Source organism: Dermochelys coriacea, chromosome 6 (genome assembly GCF_009764565.3).
Source record: "Dermochelys coriacea isolate rDerCor1 chromosome 6, rDerCor1.pri.v4, whole genome shotgun sequence".
NCBI lineage: Eukaryota > Metazoa > Chordata > Testudines > Dermochelyidae > Dermochelys > Dermochelys coriacea.
Window position 1 is genome coordinate 31,931,285 of NC_050073.1, and position 23,688 is coordinate 31,954,972.

General features: G+C 41.0%; 1 protein-coding gene across 4 annotated transcripts in view; it reads right to left on the reverse strand.

The window, feature by feature from the left end:
- The window catches only part of GALNT18 (polypeptide N-acetylgalactosaminyltransferase 18), a 410,017-nt gene that overhangs the window by 206,163 nt on the left and 180,166 nt on the right, over nt 1–23,688 (reverse strand). For all 4 annotated transcript variants that reach the window (XM_043516561.1, XM_043516559.1, XM_043516560.1 and 1 more), the window contains exon 3: nt 15,641–15,807. In XM_043516561.1, coding sequence (XP_043372496.1) covers nt 15,641–15,807 — 167 coding nt within the window. The remainder of the gene's footprint in view (nt 1–15,640; nt 15,808–23,688) is intronic.

Genomic DNA, 23,688 nt, shown 5'->3' on the forward strand with positions numbered 1-23,688 from the left:
CATGTGTATTATCCTTGGGCTCCAATGTCATTAGTAAACTGATGACAACCAGCCTTCAATCTTTTTCTCAGCTGTCATGGCAAACATCCTCATCCAGATGTGTCAGCGCCCCAGAGAAAGAAACACTCGGATGAAAATACAGCTACCAGCACAAGGCAAGACAGGAAGAAGCACTACCTCAGAGTCCTATTTGACTTGTTCATGAGCAGGGTTAGTGTTTTCCAGAAATTGCCATGGTTTTTCATGAAATAGCTCTTCACTGAGGAATCACTGATCAGAGAGTGGGTGGGGTCATCAGATTTCTGCCAGGAGACACCTGACTCCTCCCCAGAGCACAGGAAAGAGTCTGAAGGCTGCGAGACTCACTGCTAGCTTCTCCCCTTCTCACGCAGGTCTCGGCTTGGCTTAACCTCTCAGCAGCAACCACAGCACCTCTCCCCCTTCCTGCACACAGCTGGCTCCTGACCCCTCCACCAGCACACAGTTGGCTCTAGCCCTCAGTGCCAAGCATCCATTCCTCTTCCCTGCACACAGCTGGCTCCAGCCCTCAGTGCCCAGCATCTGCCCTCCACCCCTGCACACAGTTGATTCTACACCTTCCATCGGCTATCAGTTCATTACAGGGGCGCAGACCAACGTCCTGTTTTCCTTTAAAGATTGTTCACGCTGTCCATTCCAGCAGCAGTTTAGAACATCAAAAGGGATAGCCATGGTGTGGAAGGGCTTCAGCTTCTACCCAGTCTATCTTCTACAGGGGGTCCGTAATACAGCCCCATACTTTTGCCATGGGCTGGGAGTGGGGAAGGTGGGGAGGGGGAGATTATCATCTCTCCTACTCACCACCAGAGCTCACAACTTGAACCAATAACTTGTTTGAAAACTACAAACTGCCTTTTAATCACTAAGATTTTACCTCAAGTTAGCTAACGTGAGTTAATAATGCGCCTTTTATTCCCCAGTGAAGACAAGGCTGAAAACTAGGGAAGTAGATGTCACCCACAATGAATAAGCTGACTTGCTGTCACTAGGTCTTTTGAACAGCTAGAGAAGTGCCCCTTCACTACTTCAATCTCAAGACTCTTCAGTAGCGGAGTGCGTGCTGATAATCAATCTAGGATACAACAGTTCCTAATCCACAAATTATCAGTAAACACAGTGCTTAGAGTGCTGCCCAAAAGCAATGGTATGCTTCAGTTTTTTTCTCAAACTTTTTTTTCCTTTTACAACCGTCAGGCTGAGAAGTAGCCACCCGCACATCCCCCTCCCCCTCCAAATGTTAAAGCTGAGTAAACACTCTCTGTATTTAATCACTATGAAACCATTCACTGCGTTGGGTCACAAAACCTCAGCTTGGCCATTTTTCTGAATTCACAGTCCAGGTAGACTCCTCCTGTGTCTGATCAGGAGTTGGGGAGGATTTGGGGGGAACCCGGGCCCGCCCTCTACTCCGGGTTCCAGCCCGGGGTCCTGTGGAATGCAGCTGTGTAGAGTGCCTCCTGGAACAGCTGTGCGACAGCTACAACTCCCTGGGCTACTTCCCCATGGCCTCCTCCCAACACCTTCTTTATCCTCCCCATAGGACCTTCCTCCTGGTGTCTGATAATGCTTGTACTCCTCAGTCCTCCAACAGTCTGCGTTCTCACTCTCAGCTCCTAGTGCCTCTTGCTCCCAGCTCCTCACACGCACACCACAAACTGAAGTGAGCTCCTTTTAAAACCCAGGTGCCCTGATTAGCCTGCCTTAATTGATTCTAGCAACTTCTTGATTAGCTGCAGGTGTTCTAATCGGCCTGTCTTAATTGTCTCCAATAGGTTCCTGATTGTTCTGGAACCTTCCCTGTTACCTTACTCAGGGAAAAGGAACCTACTTAGCCTGGGGCTAAAATATCTGCCTTCTATTACTCTCCTATAGTCATCTGGCCCGACGGTGTCACATTTGGTAATGTTTAAATCCACTGTGCCTACACTACACCGGTGGTTCTCAAACTTATTTGATCGCGCCCCCCCTTCTTTGTGTCTGTAGTAGTTTACGCCCCACCCCTCCTGTGGTGGCGGCGCTTCACTTGAATCAATTTCGGCTTTTTTTTTCATTGCACGAATAAGCCAACCATCCATTGTAACAAGAGCAAAAGCAAAACTGCGACTGTGATCCATGCTTACAATTAAATGTGCACATTGCATTGAAGCAAACTGATTAATGTACAGATAACAACCTTGTATAACGCTATGCAAGCTTAATAGAAATCCGTCAAGTGCACAGTGCCCTCTAGAGACAAATGCACAGCGCCAGAGGACCTGATACATCTAGAGGAATCAGCTTTGCTAGTTATTCATCGCTGTGGGTAAAATGTGTGCAGTAAGGCTTTTTTCCCCCCCTAAAGCTTCTCCCCCCCTGCCCTGAATACATTCCGTGCCATGTCAGCAGGGCCCTCCCCCAGTCTGAGTACCTCTGCACTACACAAATGGTGTACATGACTAAGAGGGGTGCAGTAAAATGATGGATTGGACCTGTTTTGCACAGCCTTGGTAGCACAAATTGGCAAATTTGTATTCACTCTAATGCAAAATCATGGGGAAGAATTATTACCTAGATTGCTTTCACTTTCATTCAGGAAAAAGGGGGAGATATTGGGAAACTGTAAAACAGAGGCTGAAATTACACTCCTAAATTCCTATTTTCCACTCTTACCTCTGTATTAGTGAAGTACACAGACTCAAGCTGCTATGCTTATCTACCCTCCCTTAGAATTATCTACCCTCCCTTAGTATTAAGTTCAGCATGAAGATATTGCTGGGGTGACACTGAAATGTGTTCCTCCACACTTGAATCAGATATACTGTTAATGCAATCTCCTTAAAGCAGAGTTTAATGGCAATGGCCCTGTCTTCTTATAAAGCAAACAAAACTAAAAGCACTGTGTGGTGATAAGATTTATAGTTACAAAAAATAACTCCTAACTGCACTCTGCTTACAATTAGGCTGAAATGATGGAAAACTTCGATACTGGAAGAGATTACTCTCATCTAGATTCTATCTGTACTGAATTCCACATCTGAAAAAGGGTGTTTATTGGTCTACAGCAGCATTATAAAATGCCGTGGGCCTTGTGGGGAATTTTAGTTTATAGAACTGTTTTCTCCTGGGAATAGGTAACATACACAAGCAAGGTAACTTGATAACAAGGTAAAAATACTGTAACAGCATGAAGTGTCTGATGGTTTAATCCATTATCCATTTTAAGACTGGTTATCAGATCTTTTTGGATGATCACGTAATAATATCAGTCTCAGAGAGATCCAAGACATAGGTTCTCAGCTTGGGTGTCACACCCCAACAGGGTTTGTAATCACCCTCCACTTCTTTATGGCTAGATGTGAAGGAGTTCCAAATAGTTCTTCTGTTGTAACATGGGGGGATGGTATGAAAAAGGTTGAGAACCACTGATCCATGTACTGGGGTGTGCATAGATGAAGGAATGGATAGTAAAAGAAAGGGTTAGAAAATGGAAGACAAGGCTAAGGAGAAAGACAGAGCAATTGTGGGGGGGGGGCAGAAAAGGGAGATGGAAGAAAAGGAAGACTATATGACAGTAAGAAGGGAAGGCAAATGTGGGTGAGGGGAAAGAAAGGTTGAAGGAAGGGAGGAGGTGGCTGAGGAAGGGAGGAGTGGGTAACAGGGGTAGAAGAAAGGAACGTAGGTCTGAGACAATGGGGGAAGGGAGAATGAGTGAAGGCTTGTCATGTAAGAGTGGGATAGAGGAGGGGAGAAGGGAGAATGTAGGGATGGGTGAGGAACATGGGAAGTGAAATTATCTAATGAGGGTAAAGGCTGGGAGGAGTTGAATGATGACAGGAGAAAAAACATGAAGGAGGAGGGATGGATGAGTGGGTAGAGTGGAGCAAAGGAAAGGGAGAAAGTAGATGAGGTAGAGAAATGAGAAAAAATAGAATGGGTAAATAAGGTGGCCAAAATTGAAGGGAGAAGGTACTGAGAGCGTAGATGAGGGTGGGAAAGAGAAGAGGAGGTGCAGACAATGGGAGGCTAGGACCATGGGGAATGGAGTGCATGTCTCAGGGAGACAGACAGAAGTGAAGAGTTAATAAGGGAGTCGTACATGGGATGAAGACAGGGGCATGAAAAAGGAAAGTAGGTAGATTGTGGAAACGGAACAAAGAGATGGAAGTAAATGGATGAATTAAAAGATAAGGTACAGGAAACATGAATGGATGAATAAGAAGGAACGAAGGAAGAAGGTGAGAAGCAAATGTGTGGATGGAGAAGAACGATGGCTGAAAAGATGCAAAGGAGGAGGGATGGATAGGGGATGGTAGGACAGATAACCACATTCCTCAACAGCCTGCCTCTTTTCTACTGTAACGTTTATCTCTTCTTGTTACACTACACCTGTTTTCACTCTCTTTTTCACCTTATCTTCAGAAATGGAAGCAGAATTTCACACACTCATTATACTAGGCTGCCACAGCCGTCCCGGCTCGTAATCTCAATCCTCCTCATTTGCTGCAGAAACTTCACGATACCCACCAACCAGCCAGAAAGAGGACTGAGCAGACATTTCCACAGCTTTACTGTCGCATGGCCATGAACAAAAACTTGACACTTGAGCTCCTCTCTACACAGAATAATAGGCCTCATCCTGATTCAACACGCTGATGGGCTACTTTTCCCAGGTCGTTTGAGAGTGATCCTCTGCTGCCATGCTCTCTGCCAAGTTATCTGGCCAGCTCTTCTGTCTGACCCTGTTTGCTGAAGCAGATGGTCACTGGTCAGGGTTTGTTTCTGTTTTTTTGTCTGTTGTATGTTTGAAGAGGCATCTGCAGTGGTCAGCACATGTGCCAGGATGCACTTCATTTTAAGCATCACACAGGACACACAGCTGGCCATGGATGAGAAAACACTTGCTTCAGGGTGGCTTTCGTTAATTCACTTGTTTGTTTGTCTTACTGCAAAATGCTAATATTTAAGCAAACAGTTTTCCACAGAAAATATTTATTTAAAATGTGAAAAAATAATTTGGCTGTATAAATGCAGCAAAAGGAAAAACAATAAGCTTTTTAACATTGAAGAATCTGATACCTATATAGTGCATCTAACCACAGTCTGCACAGAAGGTGCCCATCAAGGGAGGAAAGGGGTTAATTTGACATTCCCACATCACTTAAAGCACTGGTGCCCAACCGTATTACACAGAAGGGCCACATAAACATCAGCACAACCTTGTGTGGGGCAAATAGATTCTACATATTTTAATAAGTCACCTGTACAGATTTATATTTTACGTTCAGCTTGTTTCATATGTATTTAGATGGAAACAACCTATGTACACACTTGTGAAAACTAAAATGATGTAAACACGACAACAAAAAGTGTTAATGAATCGGCCAGTAGTATATTATGTTGAAGCAGGCCACAGACCTTATGAAATACGTTGGTGGGCCATGTACAGCAAGTGGGCTGTAGGCTGGGCACCCCGACCTAAAGGAATAATCTAAAAATACAAATGCCTGAGCCCACTACTACTTTTAATACTTTTAAACCAAATTCTGACTAAGGTCCTTACTCCATACTTAGTCATGCAAATCTCTACTGACTTCATTAATAGTTTGCCCATGTCAGGAGTGAATAAAACTTGAGTCAGAATCAAGACCTTTGTGTAGAGGGGGAGTGAACCCAGGATGATGAAGTAAGAAGCTACTTTTACCAAATACAAACCATTACCCAAAATCGAAAATGGAACAGGTCTGAAAATACCTGTAGTTTGATTTTTCCCTCTATTTTTACATGCCTCTGCACATATGACATCCATGCAGCACTAAAGTAGAGAAAACAGTTGTTACTCTTTCTCTAGCAAGAAGCAAGACTGTAATAGCAATGATGAGACAAATCCTAAAGGTGCTTATTCAGTTTTACTCAGTTTGGGTGAAAGTTTCTGCTATGTGCATAAAACTTACAGCCCAGGGGAAGTATGTGTGTTTTGGAGGGATGGCTATGGCAATTTTAAAGCATCTTTTGTGCCCTAATATTCCCAGCTGCTGTCAGGACCAAAATGGACTCAGGCACAATTTAGACAGCTCAGAGAGATGCTCTAAATTACTGCATCCCTATCTAGGCCACCTCTGAGGAACTGCACAAATAAGAGCTGCTCAGAGTCCCTCATGGTACTGAATGCTAAGGCCCCCACCCCTCACCCCCTCCTGCCCTTAGCCCCATGCCTAACATGATCCTAACACTGGAGATTGCAAGGGACACTGCATTAGATGGCATAGGCGTTCTTACACAATGTTTGCACCAGAGGAATGCTACTCTGGCTGGCTTGCTAGCTTTTACGGACCCTGCACAGTGCTATAGCAACATTCAGGGGGGCATAATAGGATGACAAATCCACTTTCCCCGTTCTTAATTAAGGAAAATCTTCATTTAAGGCAATGGGAGATTTATCCGAGTAAGAAATAGGTGAATTCTAATTTGAATATAGATAGCAATGGATGAACTTCAAAAGTCCCATTTGCATTGTTTAACTGTATTAACTAGAGTTGTTCAGAAAATTTTTCTTCCCTGCAGAAAATTTCAACTTTTCAGCCAAAAATCAAAAAACCAAAACTTTTGGCCAAAACCCAAGCTTTCAAATGAAAACTAAAAATGTTGATTTGGAAATGCTGCCATGGTACCTTGGTGGGATTTTAAGTTGGTCTGTCTCCTGGCCTCATTTTCTACCACGGTCTCCCCTGCTGCTAAGCTGCCATGGTGCATCACGGGAGATATAGTCCAGATGGGGAGCTGGGCCCACAGAGGAAAATGGTGGCAGGAGGCACCCAAATTTCAAATTCCATGAGGAAACATGGCATTTTCAAATTGAATTTTGTTGTTTTTTGGCCAATCTGAAAACTGCATTTTTTTTAAATGAAAAATCAATTTTTTCCATAAAAAGCATGTGCTTTTCATGAATAACTGTGTTTAGTTTAAAATCCAATTTTCTATTGAAAATGTTAATAGAAAATTTTCAATCAGCCCTAGTACTAACCTAGAACCTGGTTGAAAACAACTTATTAACACTTTTTAAACACAGTTTGCCTATTTGTAGATCAAATATAACCATGTTACAAACAGTTTCTCTCAACTCAAATTTAACTCTGGATCCCACTGAAATCAGTGCTGAATTCTTACTGACTTCAATCAGAGTAGGATCTCACCCTAACTAGAATACAATTCCTAGTAGTGCTGCAATTTCATGCGTCTCCATTCTATACGATTTCTGTTTGACATTGCAAAACCCAGTCCTTTAAAAAGCAAAATAAAGGAAGAGCCTGAATCTACTTTACACAGGCCTAGCAAACGATACTAAGTCATACTAGCATAAACTAATTTTTTTTAATGATTCAGCGCAACACAGTTTTACTGCCAATGAGGACTGAGTCAAAGGATTCATTTTGGGCTGGTTCAGATAAAGATTCAATGCTTTAGCCAAACTATTCTGCTCTCTTATGCAGTACTGCCAACTCTCAATTTATAAAAAAAAAAAAAAGACTTGTGATATTTGGTGTTTTTCTTAAAGCTCCTGAAGTATTGAAAATCAGTTTTCATTAAAAAAAAATAAAAAGTTAGTTTCTAACCCATATGGTTGCAAAGGAAAGCTAGAAAATATGACTTGAGTAAACCTAAAGGTACAAAAAACCAGAAGGCAAAAGAAAAAAGAACCTACAATTTATTACTTTTTAAACTCTCATAATTCTTAAGTCAATCTCATAATTGTCGTGGCCTGACAGTACTGAGCTTACAAAGTCAAAATAAACCTGGAATGCTGTTAAGAAGAATAGGTTTTCCTAGGTTATGCCTATTAATGACCTCGTTAACGAATCTATCAAACAGTTTTGTCTGATCTGCACTGGGCAGAAAAACTGTCTTTAAATCATGTTAACATGTTTAAAATAGGTGAACCTCAAAAGTCTGATCTACACCTATCAGTGGTATTAAGATGATAATTCACCCAATTTTCTCTTTTCATGCATCTCTTACAGATAAACAACCCCAAGAGAGAAGTGCAGGTTTCTAATGGAACTGTAGGCAGCTAAATGCTTTCTAAAAAACCCTTCATTCAGCATTCTGAGGACTATGTCAGAGATCTCTCAAAGGAGATATAGTTGCATATGATCCACTTTCTTCTATTCTGTACTAATTCTCTTTGACATCTCAAGTCATAAAATTAGCATACCATGATACCAAACATCATTATTGCAATTCAATAGCCGTGTTCACAGAATTCTCTGAGCAAAGACTGTGAATTGTTAAATTGCACATGTTAGGACATCTTATTTGTAAGTGATGATTCAAAGAAAAAAAAGAGAGACCTTATGAAACGTGAGCCTGCTGCAATGTTCATTACAAACTGCAATATGAAAAGGGGCATATGGCAAGATAATTATTGCTTTAATGTAAAATTTTGCTCTACAAATTTTAGACGTGTGAAAGCACCCACCCACCTGCACTCATCGAACAGAAGGGCACAATCTGGCCAACAAGGAGCACAGAAGATGAAAAATCTCAGTGCGACACACAGTGGGTCAGACCCTGGCCCTGCTGCGCTGCAAGGGGCTGGAAAGCTCGCTTAACTAGCCAGTAGGGATTCTATTGGCATAGAAGATCTTTATCCCACTACCACCAAAACAGGAGAGGAATGTGGGCTAAGGGTGTGGGCAAAGCACATTGCATGCCAGCAAGCCCCAGTTGTAGAATGGCTGCTCTAATTGTACTTGAGCAGCAGCAGTCCCAGGGACTGAGGAAGCATAAAGGTGTTTTAAGACCACCTTTTCTTCCCCCGCCCCACTCTCCAGCTGCACGGCACAGACCTTTGGTGCAGCTGGAGAACTGGGCCAGTTTTCAAGTCAAAACTGTGTAAATTATATATTTTTTATTATAATTTTTGCCAAATTCTAATTTACAAATTACCTCTGAAACGCAAACAGCATGCTTTAGAGAAAACTGAGTAGATTTTAATCTCACTACCACCACTGTAAATCCACTGAGATCAATGGAATTACTCCACATTTACACTAATGTAACCGAGGTCAGAATCTGGCACAATTTCTCTGTAATCAGCAGCACTGGCTTAGTTTATAATAAGCACATGTCAAAAAACCAAGTACATACACATTGGTTGGAATGCTTTCTGTGGGTTTAATTAAACTTTAATTTTAACAAAGAATTACCTTATAGAACAGTGAATGAAACATTTCACATTTTAATATTATGTTTATGAAATTTCCATAAGGAAGAGTTGACACAAAGTGTTTTATGTAAACATTGCAAACTGCTTTATTAAACCAGAGTTTTGGGATCCATTACATGTATTTTTCTGCTTTTAAATGACACCGTGGCATTTTAGAAATACAAGGTGGGTGAGATAATATTTGTTATTGGACTAACTTCTGCTGTGGAGAGAAACAAGCATTCGAGCCACACACAGCTCTTCTTCAGATCTATATTACATACACTGTAGCATTTTCACAGATTGCTAACTTCAAACATTTGTTTAAAAGAGGCGAAGTCATCACAAAAAGATAAACTGAGGTCAACTTAAGCATAATGAGGAACTTGAACTGCACTGAGGTTTAGCAAAAGTCAGACAATTTGCTTGATGTACCCCAAAGTGCATGAAAAAACTACCATAGTGTATGTTGCTCAAGATAAACAAAGAAGCTGGACATACACATTAACATAATCACATATTGTGTTTCCCAAATCGGCCTAACAGAATAAAAAATAGACCAGTTCCTCTGCTGCTTTTTCTTTACGGTTAACAAGGCTATTACCTGACAGTCAGAGCAATCCAAATTCTGGGAAATAAATATGTTTTTGCTATCAACTTATATACGAGCAGCATTTGGCCCATTATGAAAAGACCGACCAGAATTCCATCTCTGATTGAAAAAAAATCAGGAAGATACCATGGGCCCAGTCCTGAGCCAATGTAAATTGACATAGCTGCATTGATTTAAATCCTTTACTGCAGATTAATCCAGGCAGTGAAGGACATTCAGTAATTTATGAATTAATTTATTTGCAGCCAGTCAAAAACCAGTTGGAAAACACTTCAAATCTCTTTGGTCACTCAATTACAGACCTAAAAGTTGCTATTCTTCAACAAAAAAACTTCAAAAACGGACTCCAACGAGAGACTGCTGAATTGGAATTAATTTGCAAACTGGATACAATTAACTTAGGCTTGAATAGAGACTGGGAGTGGAAGGGTCATTACACAAAGTAAAACTATTTCCCCTTCTTTATTCCCCCACCCCCGCCCACTGTTCCTCAGACGTTCTTATCAACTGCTGGAAATGGCCTACCTTGATCATCACTACAAAAGGTCCTCCCCACCCCGCTCTCCTGCTGATAATAGCTCACCTTAAGTGATCACTCTCGTTACCATGTGTATGGTAACACCCATTGTTTCATGTTCTCTATGTATATAAATCTCCCCACTGTATTTTCCAATGAATGCATCCAATGAAGTGAGCTGTAGCTCACGAAAGCTTATGCTCAAGTAAATTTATTAGTCTCTAAGGTGCCACAAGTACTCCTTTTCTTTTTGCGAATACAGACTAACATGGCTGCTACTCTGAAACCTGTCACTTATGTTACCGGCAGCAATGCTCACAATCTCCCAGTAATACAAGCACAAGTAGACACTAAATGACAAAAGCTGGGAAGCCCCAGCTGATTTAAACTAACAAAGAAAATTGAAGAGCTGATGTAAACTAACAAAGAAAATTGGAAATAAAATGAAACTAAACTAAACTAAAATAATGCACAATCCCATAATTCAACCGTCCTTATACACATCCACTGAACGGATCCCCATGCCCAAACACTCGGCATATATCATGGGTTAGAAAGCAAGATTCGGTCTGAAGTACAAAGAATTCTAACTGGCTTGTGCTGCAGGCAATGGACTCTAGAGATGGAGCAAAAGGTCAGATGAGAAAAAGCAGCATGGGTTGGAGATTTTCCAGGAGCCAATGGGGCTCTCTGTAAGGGAGACACCTACTCTAAGCCATGCCAGCCAAGTTACTCACATCTACTCCCAGTCTCCATTCTCCTGTCTGGGGAGAATGTATTTCAGAGGAAGGTGAAACCAGCCAACCTGTCTCCCCTTGAAAGAGTGTCTCCTCTTTTGACCTGTAGCATTTTCCATGAAGTCCTTTCAGGTACATCAGGCCCTTAGCTCCCTCAACAACCAGCAAGGGCCGGATCTTGCAGCGGATGAGCTGAGTCATCTGGCGATGCCGTGTGTTCTACTCAAAGCTCCCCATCAGACTCTGCTATATTTCAGTTCTCAGTCTTTTACTTTCCCTCCTGGTCTACTTCCCCCTCTCTGGGGACTGTTCCCAAAAGCAACAAGAGGATGCTGAAGAGGTCGGTATGACAAGCAGGGTCCAGATGCCCCAGGAATAGAACAGGGGGATCAGAAACCCAAAGAATAAACAACTGAATCAGTTGATTGCATACATTATTATTGTACTATAAAAGTGTATCAAGGAAGGGTTTATGAAAGCTGATGACCTTCTTCTGGTCATTAATATTATTGGGTGATGTATGTACGGTTAGTAGGTAAAGAATTGTGTATGTGTGTTGGAAATATGTTTCTCAAATGTATTCAAACCAAAACAACAACCTAAGTAGAACAAATAAACAAGTTTGTCATAGACATAGACTAGTTTGTGAGAGACACAGCAAGGTTGTTTTGCCCGTTTACATGCGTATCCAATGTAAATTGAGCTCGGTGAGGCCAGAGACAATGGAAGTACAGTAAAACCTGCCTGAGAGACCACCTGTCACAAGTGACTACTTGCAGGGGCCACGGAACATCATCGCTCTTTGGTGTGCAAACTTTTGGAGAGAGGCCATCTCTTACAAGTGACCACTATTGCTAACTCCCATGAGTGGTCACAATTGGCAGGTTTTACTGTACATTTGGATCTAAGGAAAGCAAAGCAATCAAGTCAATCAAGAAAGCAAGTTAACCAGAGGATGAAAAAGGGGGTTGGCACTGGCACTCCGAAGAACAAGCAGCAGTGCAGAGAAACTTGGTCTGGGTTTACTTTTCAAAGAATACATTTCTTCCATTTTATAAATCAGAAAATCTTTGAAAGTGAACCCTGTTAGTTATCCATCAGTTAGGGAACAAAGGGGACAGCACCCTCTGATTCTGTAAACACTGGCTCCCCCTACCAGGAAGGGCTGGAGATGCTGTTAGCTTGATGTAAGTGAGAACACTGTTCAGGTAAAGACGTAGCTTACTAGAATTATGTTTTAGGCATTAAAAATGGTTATTTTTGTTTTGTTTGTAACTGTATTGTCTCTTTTCCTCTTACCTAGTATCACTTAAATCTCTGCTCTTTAACAATAAACTTTTTTCGTAATTTTACTATAAACCATTTCAGTGTTGTTATATTAAAGTAAAGAGCAGGGTTTCTCAAACTGGGGGTCACGAGCTATCAGCCCTGGGCCTGGTGGGACTGACAGCCTGAGCCCCGCCAGGTGCAGGGCTGACAGCCTGAGCCCCATTAAATTAACCCCCGCCCCTGTTTTTAATCTATAAGAAAGGTGGTCATGTTCAGAGGGTTACTGTGTGAAAGGGGTTAGGGTTACCAATACAAAAAGTTTGAGACTCACTGGTAAAGAATGAGTCCTCAGCTAACCTGTCAGGATGGTGTGTGAATGGTCTCTTCGGAGGAAGCGAACATAACTTCTATTGAGTGTCCGGTGAGAGGGACTGGATACTGCAGAGTGCAGTCTCTGTGGAACTCAGAAATTGGGGTTCACTGATTGTTACCTGCAAGGACGGTTGATACTGGCAGAGTCTTGAGGAGTTCGCTGGTGACATACACAGATTGGTGTGGCAGGAAGCCAACACACACTTTAGGCATCAGCACAGCTTTCCCTTGCAGAGGTAAAATGGTAACATGGTGGCTTATCGTTCTGGGTGTCCTGGGAAGAATATCACAGTGGAACACGGAGTTTGGAACAAGAGCCCAATCAGAAGCCACTGGGGCAGATTTTCTTTAGGAGTCACTGCTGCAAATTAGCCTGTTTTATAGGGTTCCCTTTGGCTCTAGAGACATACTGACAGTACTCCCGAATAGGTGTAATCCTCATGGGATTTATCGAAGTCTGACAAATGACTGTCCACATTTTACTACCTTTGTTTCCAGCACATAGAAACTTGAATAGAAGAGTCAAATATTTCTCTTTTACTGGCAACAATGGTGGAGTGGTACCAAAACCATTGCTATTATTATGTACTGGAGGGCCACAGCACTGGGCAAATCTATACAGCTGAGTTTCTTGAATCCAAAAATCTCCAAATTGGGAATGTTCCGAGTCTGATCTGGATTCAAATTTGCAGCTCGGGGCCACCTCCAACATATACTAAGGAAATACAATCCCTGTCCTCAGGACTGTTTATAAACTAATAAAGACACAAACCAAACATAACAGAGTATATAATCGGTGCTAAAACGGACTGGGGTAAATGGGGTCTTCCTAGAAGACTAGTGCTTAAGGGGTTCCAGCAATTTCCTAGGAGATAATCTTCTTCTCATTTAATCAAACCTCCCTCCCTCCCTCCAGGCAACCCCATATAATAGACAGCAATAGTTTCCAACCAAAGGAGTAGAAGGGGTACCTTCCTATGCAACTGTAATGATGAACTGTTATGAAAAACATTCTTGTAGGAAGGGCCTGATATTACTCCCAATTTGATGTCAATAGGAGCTTTGTAATCAACTTCAACAGGATCGGGATCAAGCCCTAATTAGCCTTTGCACCCTCCTGAACCCAAATGCTTAACTTCCTCCATGACCTGCCTTTGGTCTTCCAGGCTTTGGAACGGATGATCCCAGAGTACTTTTGAATCCAGACCTCTTGTGTTACAGCACTACCACCAAACCCACAAGTTCTCCCATGTACTTTTGGCATCATATTATTAAGCCTTACATGAAAGATGCAGTGCTGAATTTCTATAGCGATGTTTCAGAATTCAAGTCTGAGGAACTGCATTCAACGTTATTGCTTAACCTCAATTCAGACCCCCCAAAAATGGCCAACAATAGCAGGAAGTAAAAAGAAAAAAAGTTACAGACTGGTGGAAATGTCTCAATACAGCCATGTGACAGGCAACATCCAAGCTCTACATAATGAAATTCATAAACAAGCCAAAAAGCCTATACCAGTTCATGAGTGGTTTCTGGATCACTAAACTTTTATTTAGTTCTCTCATAGTTTGCTTTTTCATTATATGTGATTTTTGATCACTCCATTGCACTGCTGCATCACATCATGCCCTAAACCAAGAACATTGCCGCATAAATTCTGCATACATCTCACCCACTCTGATCCATGAGTAGGTGTTTTAAGAAAAGCTAGGTCAGGCGTGGTTGACTCTAAATGCAGCGTTATTCACGAGGGCTGGAATCAGACTTAAACACCTTTGTACAGCCATGGTGCTAACAGCATAAATCCAGTTGTTTTATGTGTATGTGTTTTTGGAGCTGGGATTTGAGTTTTTTCTTGACAGACAGAATAAAAGGAAGAGAAAAAAGAAGGAGAGTTTCAGCCTTGGGAGAGGAGCTTATTTACATTGTCTGCTACTGTGTCTTTGTTCTATACAAATCCAAAGCACATCAGCAATTCAGTAGTGGGTCCCTGTGTGCAGGAACAGGGAGTCATGTAACAACTGTAATTAGGCTCAGGATGGAACAGAAGCCCTTCATTTGGCATTCCCCTTCAGCAGAATGCATTTTGATCCCACTTAAATTTTATGAGTTTGAAATTAACTCCCAGCGGAGCCCAACCTTTCAGAAAGTTAAATGTCCCATGGGCTGCTCATTTAAAATTTCATCTGCGATGGTTCCAGAGGATGAAACGTGTAAGTAATGTCCAGCATGGCCCCACTGAAAATCATCTGAGGAAAGCACTAAGCACGTCGGAAATTAACTGGCCTGCTCCTCAGCCTGAGGGTTGGAAAGTCCATGTGCAGACATGAACCAGGTGAGCAGCAAACAATGAAATTGGGATTGGTAGTGAGAAACTATGCGCAGTCAGGAGGAACAAAGAGTTAGCAACCTGATGGAGAGCAGCAAAGGAACAGAGACAGAGGCGTAGGAAGAAGAAGATAGGCTTTACAGGAAAGAGATAGAGCACGCAACTGAAAACTAGAGAGGCACAGGGAGCGAAAAGAAAGCAGGCTGCCTGGGAGCAGAGCCGAGTGCAATGAAACATTCAAATCCTTTCCAATGTCTCCCATCCCTATTGTTCTAACTAATAGGGATCTACTGAGCACACTAAATTTGGGGAATGATATTCTGTTCTCCGCCTCTGTTCTCACTGACTTCAGTGTCAAGTAGTTGTGCATATCTGAAGGCAAAACTTGTCCCAGGAGAAAGGTCTAAGGCTGGGGGGGGGGAAGGAGGGGGAATAGAGAAATACTCCAGCATTTCTCAAACATACCATCTGAAATTCTAACAGGATGTCTGTGATACAAAATTTAAGGGAAATTTTTGTTTATAGTCATACACAATCCCGTCTGTATAAAAATAAAAACCTGTGTTTTAAAGAGAACCCTTACCATTATTACTGTTATCATCCACTAAGATAATTTCTTTGAGCAGGTGATGAGGAGTCCGGTCAATAGCAGAATGAATGGAGCGCAGAATCACTGAGAGAGCTTCGTTAACAAATATGAAAACAATGCTGACCTCAGGAAGGTTGTTGGGAAATGTGAGGTTTCTGCACCTGAAAATAAAATACAATAAATATAAACTGCTGTAAGTTTCTGAGATCATTATAGCTGTGTCTACATTGTGATCACTGGTGGGAGATTTTCCAAAACTGCCTGTGACCTAAACTTCAGATGATTCTCTCGACCTCTTGAGACTGAATTTGGCTGGAAATCATAGAAGAACAGAGATTCTCTTGGTATTTTGATATTTCTCCTCTCCCCCCATCACAAAAAGAAATCTCATAAGTATGCAAAAATGAAAAATATGTTTTTATAAAACCAACAAAAAATATTTCCAGGTCCAGAAGAGGCTCAGTTTTAATTTTAAGCAAACTGGTTCACCCATCTCTAATAGTCACACCAAAAACAAGTTCATACAGCATCCACCACCATTATTTCTTATGCATCAGTACAAGAAAGTAGCAATTACGGTGGTATTTAGATCGACTGATCTCTACTTGCAGTGTGATCCTTTGGCTACAGATCAAATCTTACTTTCCATAAGCCAGCTCCTATTTCTGCTGCTGTGTCTCCCTTCCTTCTACTCATAACAGGACTTTCAGTTGTAAGGATCAGATTGAAATGTATTCTTTTATTTTCTTTGATATTTCCAAAAGACCTGAAAGAATGTCACACCTTTTTGAGCATCATTGCATTGCAGATAAAAAAAAACAAAAATGTGGAGTGCCACTTATAATCAATTACGGTACCACTTGACTGAACTACCTCATCACTGAATGCTTGGTAGTTGCTCTATTCTCCAAAGCTTAAAAATTTGCTTCCATGAGTTTCTGATTTGGGAAGAGGACTGTTTTATGATGCTATATACCATGATCTTTCTGAGGAAATGACTGAGACAATTTTAGTCACACTGATCCTTGCAACAGAATTTCACTGTACTTTGAAAATCACTGGTCACCTTTTAGCAAGGGATCAGCTCAACATCTAATTACATGCCTGATCCTTTCAGGTGCCAAGTACCCGTAATTACCATTGGTTCCAGTTGGTATTAAGTACGCCACCTCATAAACACTAAGCTCCTTGCAGGACTGGATCCCTAAGTATATGTAATTCCACACACGCGTGCATACTCAATTGAATGTGCAATTCTATACACACGATTAGGAGTGTACCCAAACAACAGACTCCACAGAACTACATGCACAAAATTGCATGGCCATATTTAGAGGCTACTGAGCAGCGATGTTCCCTGTAAACTGTGCAGCTGCAGAGCAATCTTGAGCATATGCACAGGTCAGAAACCAAGTTATTCACTTCTCCTCTGTGATGCCCCAGCAGAGCCATCATGTGGTCTTTTAAGAACCTGCTGTGCTCACTGCTCGGCCAAGGTCAAGGCATGTGTGACTCCAACCTCCTCGGTGTGGGGGGAATGAAAGCGCTTCCGGTCTCAGAGACATGCTCACCCAGTCCTGATGGGGCCAAAGCACTGTGCACCCCCACCCCAGGGACACAGCGGTCGCTGCTGTAGCGAGGCAACCAGGGAGGGAACTGTGGCCTAGGCCCTTTCTGGGAACAGCCAGCAGGGGCCTGAAACTCCCAGCCAAGGGGACTCCTGGCAGGGCTCCCAGTGCTGATGCTTCAGAGCAAATGGTGGGAACAGGAACTAGTGTGTGATATTGGGGAGGAGACACGCCTACACAGCCCTCACTACATACACCCCCCACCACCACCACCCATACATGTGTAAGCTTGCTCTAGGACAAAAATGTAGTGCTCACTGGAGTTTGCAGCCCGCTCAGTAAAAAAAAAAAGAAAAAGAAAAAGAAATCAGAGGGGAATTTGCTGACCAGATTCTGATCTCAGTTTCACAGAGTAACGGAGTTGAAATTGGTCTGTTTGAAAATTAGGCCCCAAATGAAGTACATTGTAAACAGTCCAACAGCTTACACACACTAAAATAATCATCAGCGTCAGCCTAGGAAGATGCTTTTGTTTTATCTACTATGTCAGTGTCTCCAACATATAGACAGAGATGTACAAACACATCATCATGGCATAACAAACCAAAAGCTACAGTGATTCTTCCTTTCTGCTGTGTAGCTGTGGGAATCAATTACCAGTGATACTGTAGCACAGAGAGAAATGAAGAAGAAACAGCACCAACAAAATATAGCAAAAGACTTTGCTTAACAGAAACAAAAGAACAATTTGATTTGGTGAAGAATATTTTCAAAGCCAATGAAAAAGTGCTGAAAACAACAAGTTTAAAAATAAAGCCTTAATCAGACTCAATAGTGACTTTTTCTCTCCAATGCCAGTTGGATGAAGACTTATTGCTGTTTTGTGAAACTCACTGGAAATACAGCTTTGTTGAAGATTACAATTAGTTCATCCATTATCCCACCTAAATTTAAAAAAAAAAAAAAAAAAAAAGTTGCAGCCCTTTCATAAACTCGTACAAACCAAAATGAATTCCTGCTTCCCCCTTTTCTCTCTCCCATAAGAGATAGAGGGTTGGGACTTATTTTTTCCTGGCTATATTTGTTTACACTTTTTCAAATTAATCTCACTGGGGCTGATCCTCCATTGCCTAGCACCTTGGACAGTCATTTATATCAATTTAAAGTACATGCAAACTGAATGCCATCGTGACTCAGTAGCATTTTACATTCATTTTGTGCTGGTGTAAGTGACTAGAGAGCATGCAGGGAATGGAGAATCAGGCCCCAATTGTTTCTAATCCCTCCAGTCCCTTTTGCATTAATTCTTTTCCCATCACTGATGTATTCTGGCATCTTAAGAGGAGTTCATGATTTTTTTTTCCATTCAGGCCCATGAGTGGTTTTCACTTCCACTTTTTTTAATGTACAAGGACCCTTAAGAAAATACGTTTCCCTTCTATATTGTTTACATTGGGCATTCATGTCCAAGAGAAAGCGAGAGAAAGAATGACCTATTTATTTCACTTACAAACTGGATTTGGACCTAAATATCCAGGATACAAGGCATTTATACACTTGCACATCTATCACTATTCTATTCTTTGGGGGAAATTTTATTCAGTATGAAACACAGCATAATTCAAGCTATGAACCACCAAGCAAAAGGCGTGGGGGTGGTTAAAATGTACACTGAGGAGCATATATATGGGAGGTATGACATGGCTCAAAACTTTGGGACCAATAAGCTCTAAGAACAGAGTTATCACAACACAGCAAGTAAGAACTCCTGAATTCTAATGCTAATTCTGTCTCTGACTTACGTGGCCTTGGACAAGATACTTAACCTGCCTATGGCCCACATTTCCTATTTGGAAAGTGGGGCTAACACCAGTAACTCTTCTCACAGGGGCAGAGTTTAGAGGCTATGTCTACACTGCAGTTAGACACTCCCAGCTGGCCTGTGCCACCGGATTCGGGCTTGCGGGGCTTGGGCTGAGGGGCTGTTTAATTGCAGTGTAGACTTCTGAACTTGAGCTGCAGCCTGAGCTCCGGGACCCTCCACATTGCAGGGTCCCTGAGCCCAGGTGTCTACATTGCTATTAAACAACCTTGCAGCCCAAGACCCACAAGTCTGAGTCAGCTGACACAAGCCAGCTGCAGGTTTTTAATTACACTGTAGACATACCCTTAGTAGTTACTGTAAAGCTAATGTAACTGTTGCCATGGTTATCAGAAATTTACAGAAATTTCTAACATTCTTTTTCCAGCACAACTCTTGTAAGCAGGGGAGAGGATACATGATGATTCTTCTTAAGAATCTTTGCCCATGAAGAAAATCTATCCAGCCAGGGCATGTACATAGTGGTAATAAAGTTCATTCAGTCACAATAAAATCAGTATCGGGGGTAGCCGTGTTAGTCTGTATTCACAAACAACAAGGAGTCCAGTGGCATCTTAAAGTCCAACAGATTTATTTGGGAATAAGCATTCATGGGTTAAAAAAAGCTTATGCCCAAATAATTCTGTTAGTCTTTAAGGTGCCACCGGACTCCTTCTTGTTAGTAAAATCAGTGTCCCTGTTCTGTGTTCTAGCCACTGGATCGCACTGCCTCAGCAACAGTACTTTTCTACAGGATGATAAATGGCATATTATTAGTATTGAGAAAAAATTCAGCATGGGTGCAGACAATGGGATGGAGGGATGGGGAGGGAGAGAGAGCCAAAAGGTTGTGGATGGCTTTAGGACTCCCAAAAATGTAGGGATTACATTCATAAATAAAGGAAACACTACATCTGCACCAGAAGTTCATTTATCTCACTGGATTAAAAGAGGACAAATGTAGTTATGGCACAAAACTACACCTGGAAGCAATATTAAACAGCTATTATTTTATTACTTTTTAACTCTAGCCTTCCTAAATAAAGAAAAGTCATCTATATGCCCCTGTTCAGGAGTAATGAATCTCTATGACGACCAAATGGAAGGGTGAACCGTTTCTGATAAAATAAGAACTGATGCAAATCACAGACTGAACCAGAACTGTTTTCATATCTTGGGAAAGATTCAAATTGGTTATCATCCAGAACTGCAAAGCTAAGTGCAGAATTACTGACAAAAAGCCTGTTCTCGTGGGCTATCTGGGGAAGTACTAAAAATCTTGGTCATATGGGAATTCCATCTCAAACTTTTAGTGTTTGCCCAAAATCAGTCTCTGCAACTTTTGCATTTTATCCTTCATTATTATTATTGATATTATTAACAATTGTTTATTGAGGTGAGACAATGTATATGACATTGTATAAACATATAAAGGGTTCCTTAATTCTTCTCTTCAGGGCTTACTATCTATTACAGTCCTGGACAACACAAGATAGTGAATAACTCTGCTAGCACATGGTTTAAAGAACTTGATGTCCGGTCCTAATTTTTGACAGTGAGTAAACAAAGATGGGTATACAATTACTTGTGTAACTAATTTATATACACAATTACTTATTTATTTATATACACATAACTGTATAATTAAATAAGGCCAACACTTGTGATATCAGAGTTTAGAAAAGCAGGGCTTAAAATAATTTTAAAATAAGAAAAGATAAGCAGTCAGAAAAACTGTGGCTGATAATTAGATACAAATTCAGGGTAGAACAAAAATAATTAGGGTTTTGGACATTTGAACTTCTAATGCTATAGATTTAATTGTAAGTGACCGATTCTTATTCTTTTAAATAAAATCTGCTCTCACACACACCATTAAGCCATAACATTCCTTCCTCTCATCCACCCCCCATGTAAAAGTCAAACCTTTCTCAAAAAAGAAAAACAGACCCTTCCGTTAGTGAAACAATGACAGTAGCTAATAATATGGGAGTTGATGGTCTCAAACTTAGTTTTATTGATCTACATGAACATGCGTAGAACTCATGCAAAAATTGTTAACCTCATTTTATTATGCACCAGGGACTATTCCTGGTACTTCATAACATAAATGCATGCCAAGCAAAAGAATCACAACACAGTCATAGAGACCAGATGTATTAAGAAAAACAAATTGTCTGCTGTTGTTGAAGTAAAAATTTGCCTTTCAGTCAAAGGAGATGATGGTCAAGATCAAGAATCAAAATGCACCTGAATAAACTCAACCTGCTGTACAATCCATTACTCACCTTGAATATGCAATACCTTGGAGACTGCAGCTCTGTGCTGCCAGTCAAAAACATTTTTGGAGCCGCTATTTCTACAGGGAATGGGGTACGCAGACAGGAAAAACTAAAGCAAAAATAGGAATGATATAAGGTGGTCACTGAACCAGTGCACACCAGCACCGCCAACTGCTGAAACCAACAGAGTCTGCATGCAGGCAACACTGAGCCACTCAGTGAGACAAGAAGGGGGAAAAAATGAACCAAGGGTAGTTGCAGGAGTGGAGTAAAGACAACCAAGGAAATACTCAAGCAAAAAAAATAAACACTAAATATTTGACCAGATAGAGGAATTCTAAGGCAGAAATTCTATGACTAAATACTGTTTAAACAACTCATTAGTCATTGAGGGCCAGATTGAGATACTCTTACTCGCACTGAGAAGCACTTTACACTAGAAATTGTCCCGTTGACTTGACCCGGACTACATGTGAAATGAAGTGCTTCTCCGTTTGAGTAAGAGTACCTGATAATAAAATATTGGGACAAATTTATCAAACAGAGTAGATTTTTGGCCAGATTTAGACCTGGTTTAAGCAAAGAAACTGGCCTGGCATAAGCATGCAGATTTGGGCCTGGTGTAAGCAAAATGACAGCGCCGGAAGTCTGCAGGCCAGACTAAGCTGTGATGTGAATGTTGGTGTAAGGACCATGTCAGACGTAAGGTGTTCAGAAACATTGGAGTAAGTGGGACTGCAGCAGTCATTGTTGAAACACAACATTTCCAACCGTTAGAACCACTGCAGTTACTCCTTAGGTTCGCAACGGGAAATAACTCTGGTATTTTGGAGCCCACACTCCAGTTAGTTGCTTTTCCTCACTCCATTTTAAGCCTCCAAAAGAGTAAGATACATCCATTTTGCAAACTCATTGCATACCAGTTTGTGGCAAGTTGTATTACGATACAACTTCTACTTATTTTCTGTCAATCTTTTACCAAGAATCTCGAGCCACCATTTACATTACCAACGAATTTGGCTTTCAACTAAAATACATTTTCAGTTTTCTCCTGAACTTATACAACAGCTGGGATACTGGCAGCTCTCTCTGGATACACGATACCTTGCAAAGATTGTAGAATCCAGAAAAGCAACTGATATATCTTGACAAATAATATATACCTTACACAGTTTTCCATGTTGTCATTATGTTTGCACTACCTTTCATCTCTTGCCTTCTGGCATTCTACCAAACTCAGAAATGTGGTTATGCTGTAGGTAAAAGACGAGGGACAAATTCATTCACTGATGGTGCAAGTGGGTGAAGTGTTATAGAAAATTTGATGTAAGATAAAAGTTTCTGAAAATGTCATTTGTCAGCTAAGACGCTTGACTAGCTCTAGCACCATATAAATAATGAGACAGCTGCTTTGAGAACAGAATTTGATAGAGATATTGAAAAAGGAGCATCCAGTCGTGGCAGAAGATGTATACTGAAAATACTCTTTGTAATAACCACAGAAACAAGAAAGCACACTAACCTCTCCTCTAGCGAGTTTACTCTGCATATTTAATACTATATGTTCATAAGGAGACTTTTAAATCTGTTCCTGACTGAAAATATCTAACTGGTGTACAGGCAAAAACATAAAAGCTTTCCAAGCTTTTTCTAAAGAGTGTAGCACTTCTAGGACGTCTGAGGGTCAAATTTTGTTCCCAGGCAGTCCTCAGCTAAAATGTCTATTGGAGAATGTAACATAGAAAAATCCTTCAGAACAGAACACATTAAGCTATGATGATGACTAATTCATTAACAGAGGAGTAACCTCGATTTATTTTTAATATTTATTACTATCACAGAGTACTCCTTTCCTCTGATGTTTATAATAATCAGAAGTTTTAAACTGAAATTTCTTTCTTTACTAGTTTGCCTTCCAATAAAACCACAGAATGGCTTCTTATAGGTGCTTGGAAGTTACATTTGTTTATTTTTTTAAAAAAAAACATTGAACCATTCTAAAAAATAGTAATGGACTTTGCAAACACAGCTAAGAGCACAAAAGGAAGATTTATCTATCGTCCTTGGCAGAGAATCACTTAATAACACATAAGCAGCAGATGAAGTGAGGAAAGTGATAGAAAGTCCTATGGGTTGACGTCTCACCTTCTATAATTCTGTAAATTACATAAAACTCAATAGCCTCTCCTGAAGTTTCTACTCGGTCTTTTACCTTTGCTACAATTCCTTAGATCTCTTCTTTAATCACCACAAGTTTTCATGGGAAAAATATCATTTTGTACTAAATTTTTCAAATTTTGATGGGAAATTTTAAATCCAAAACAAAACAAA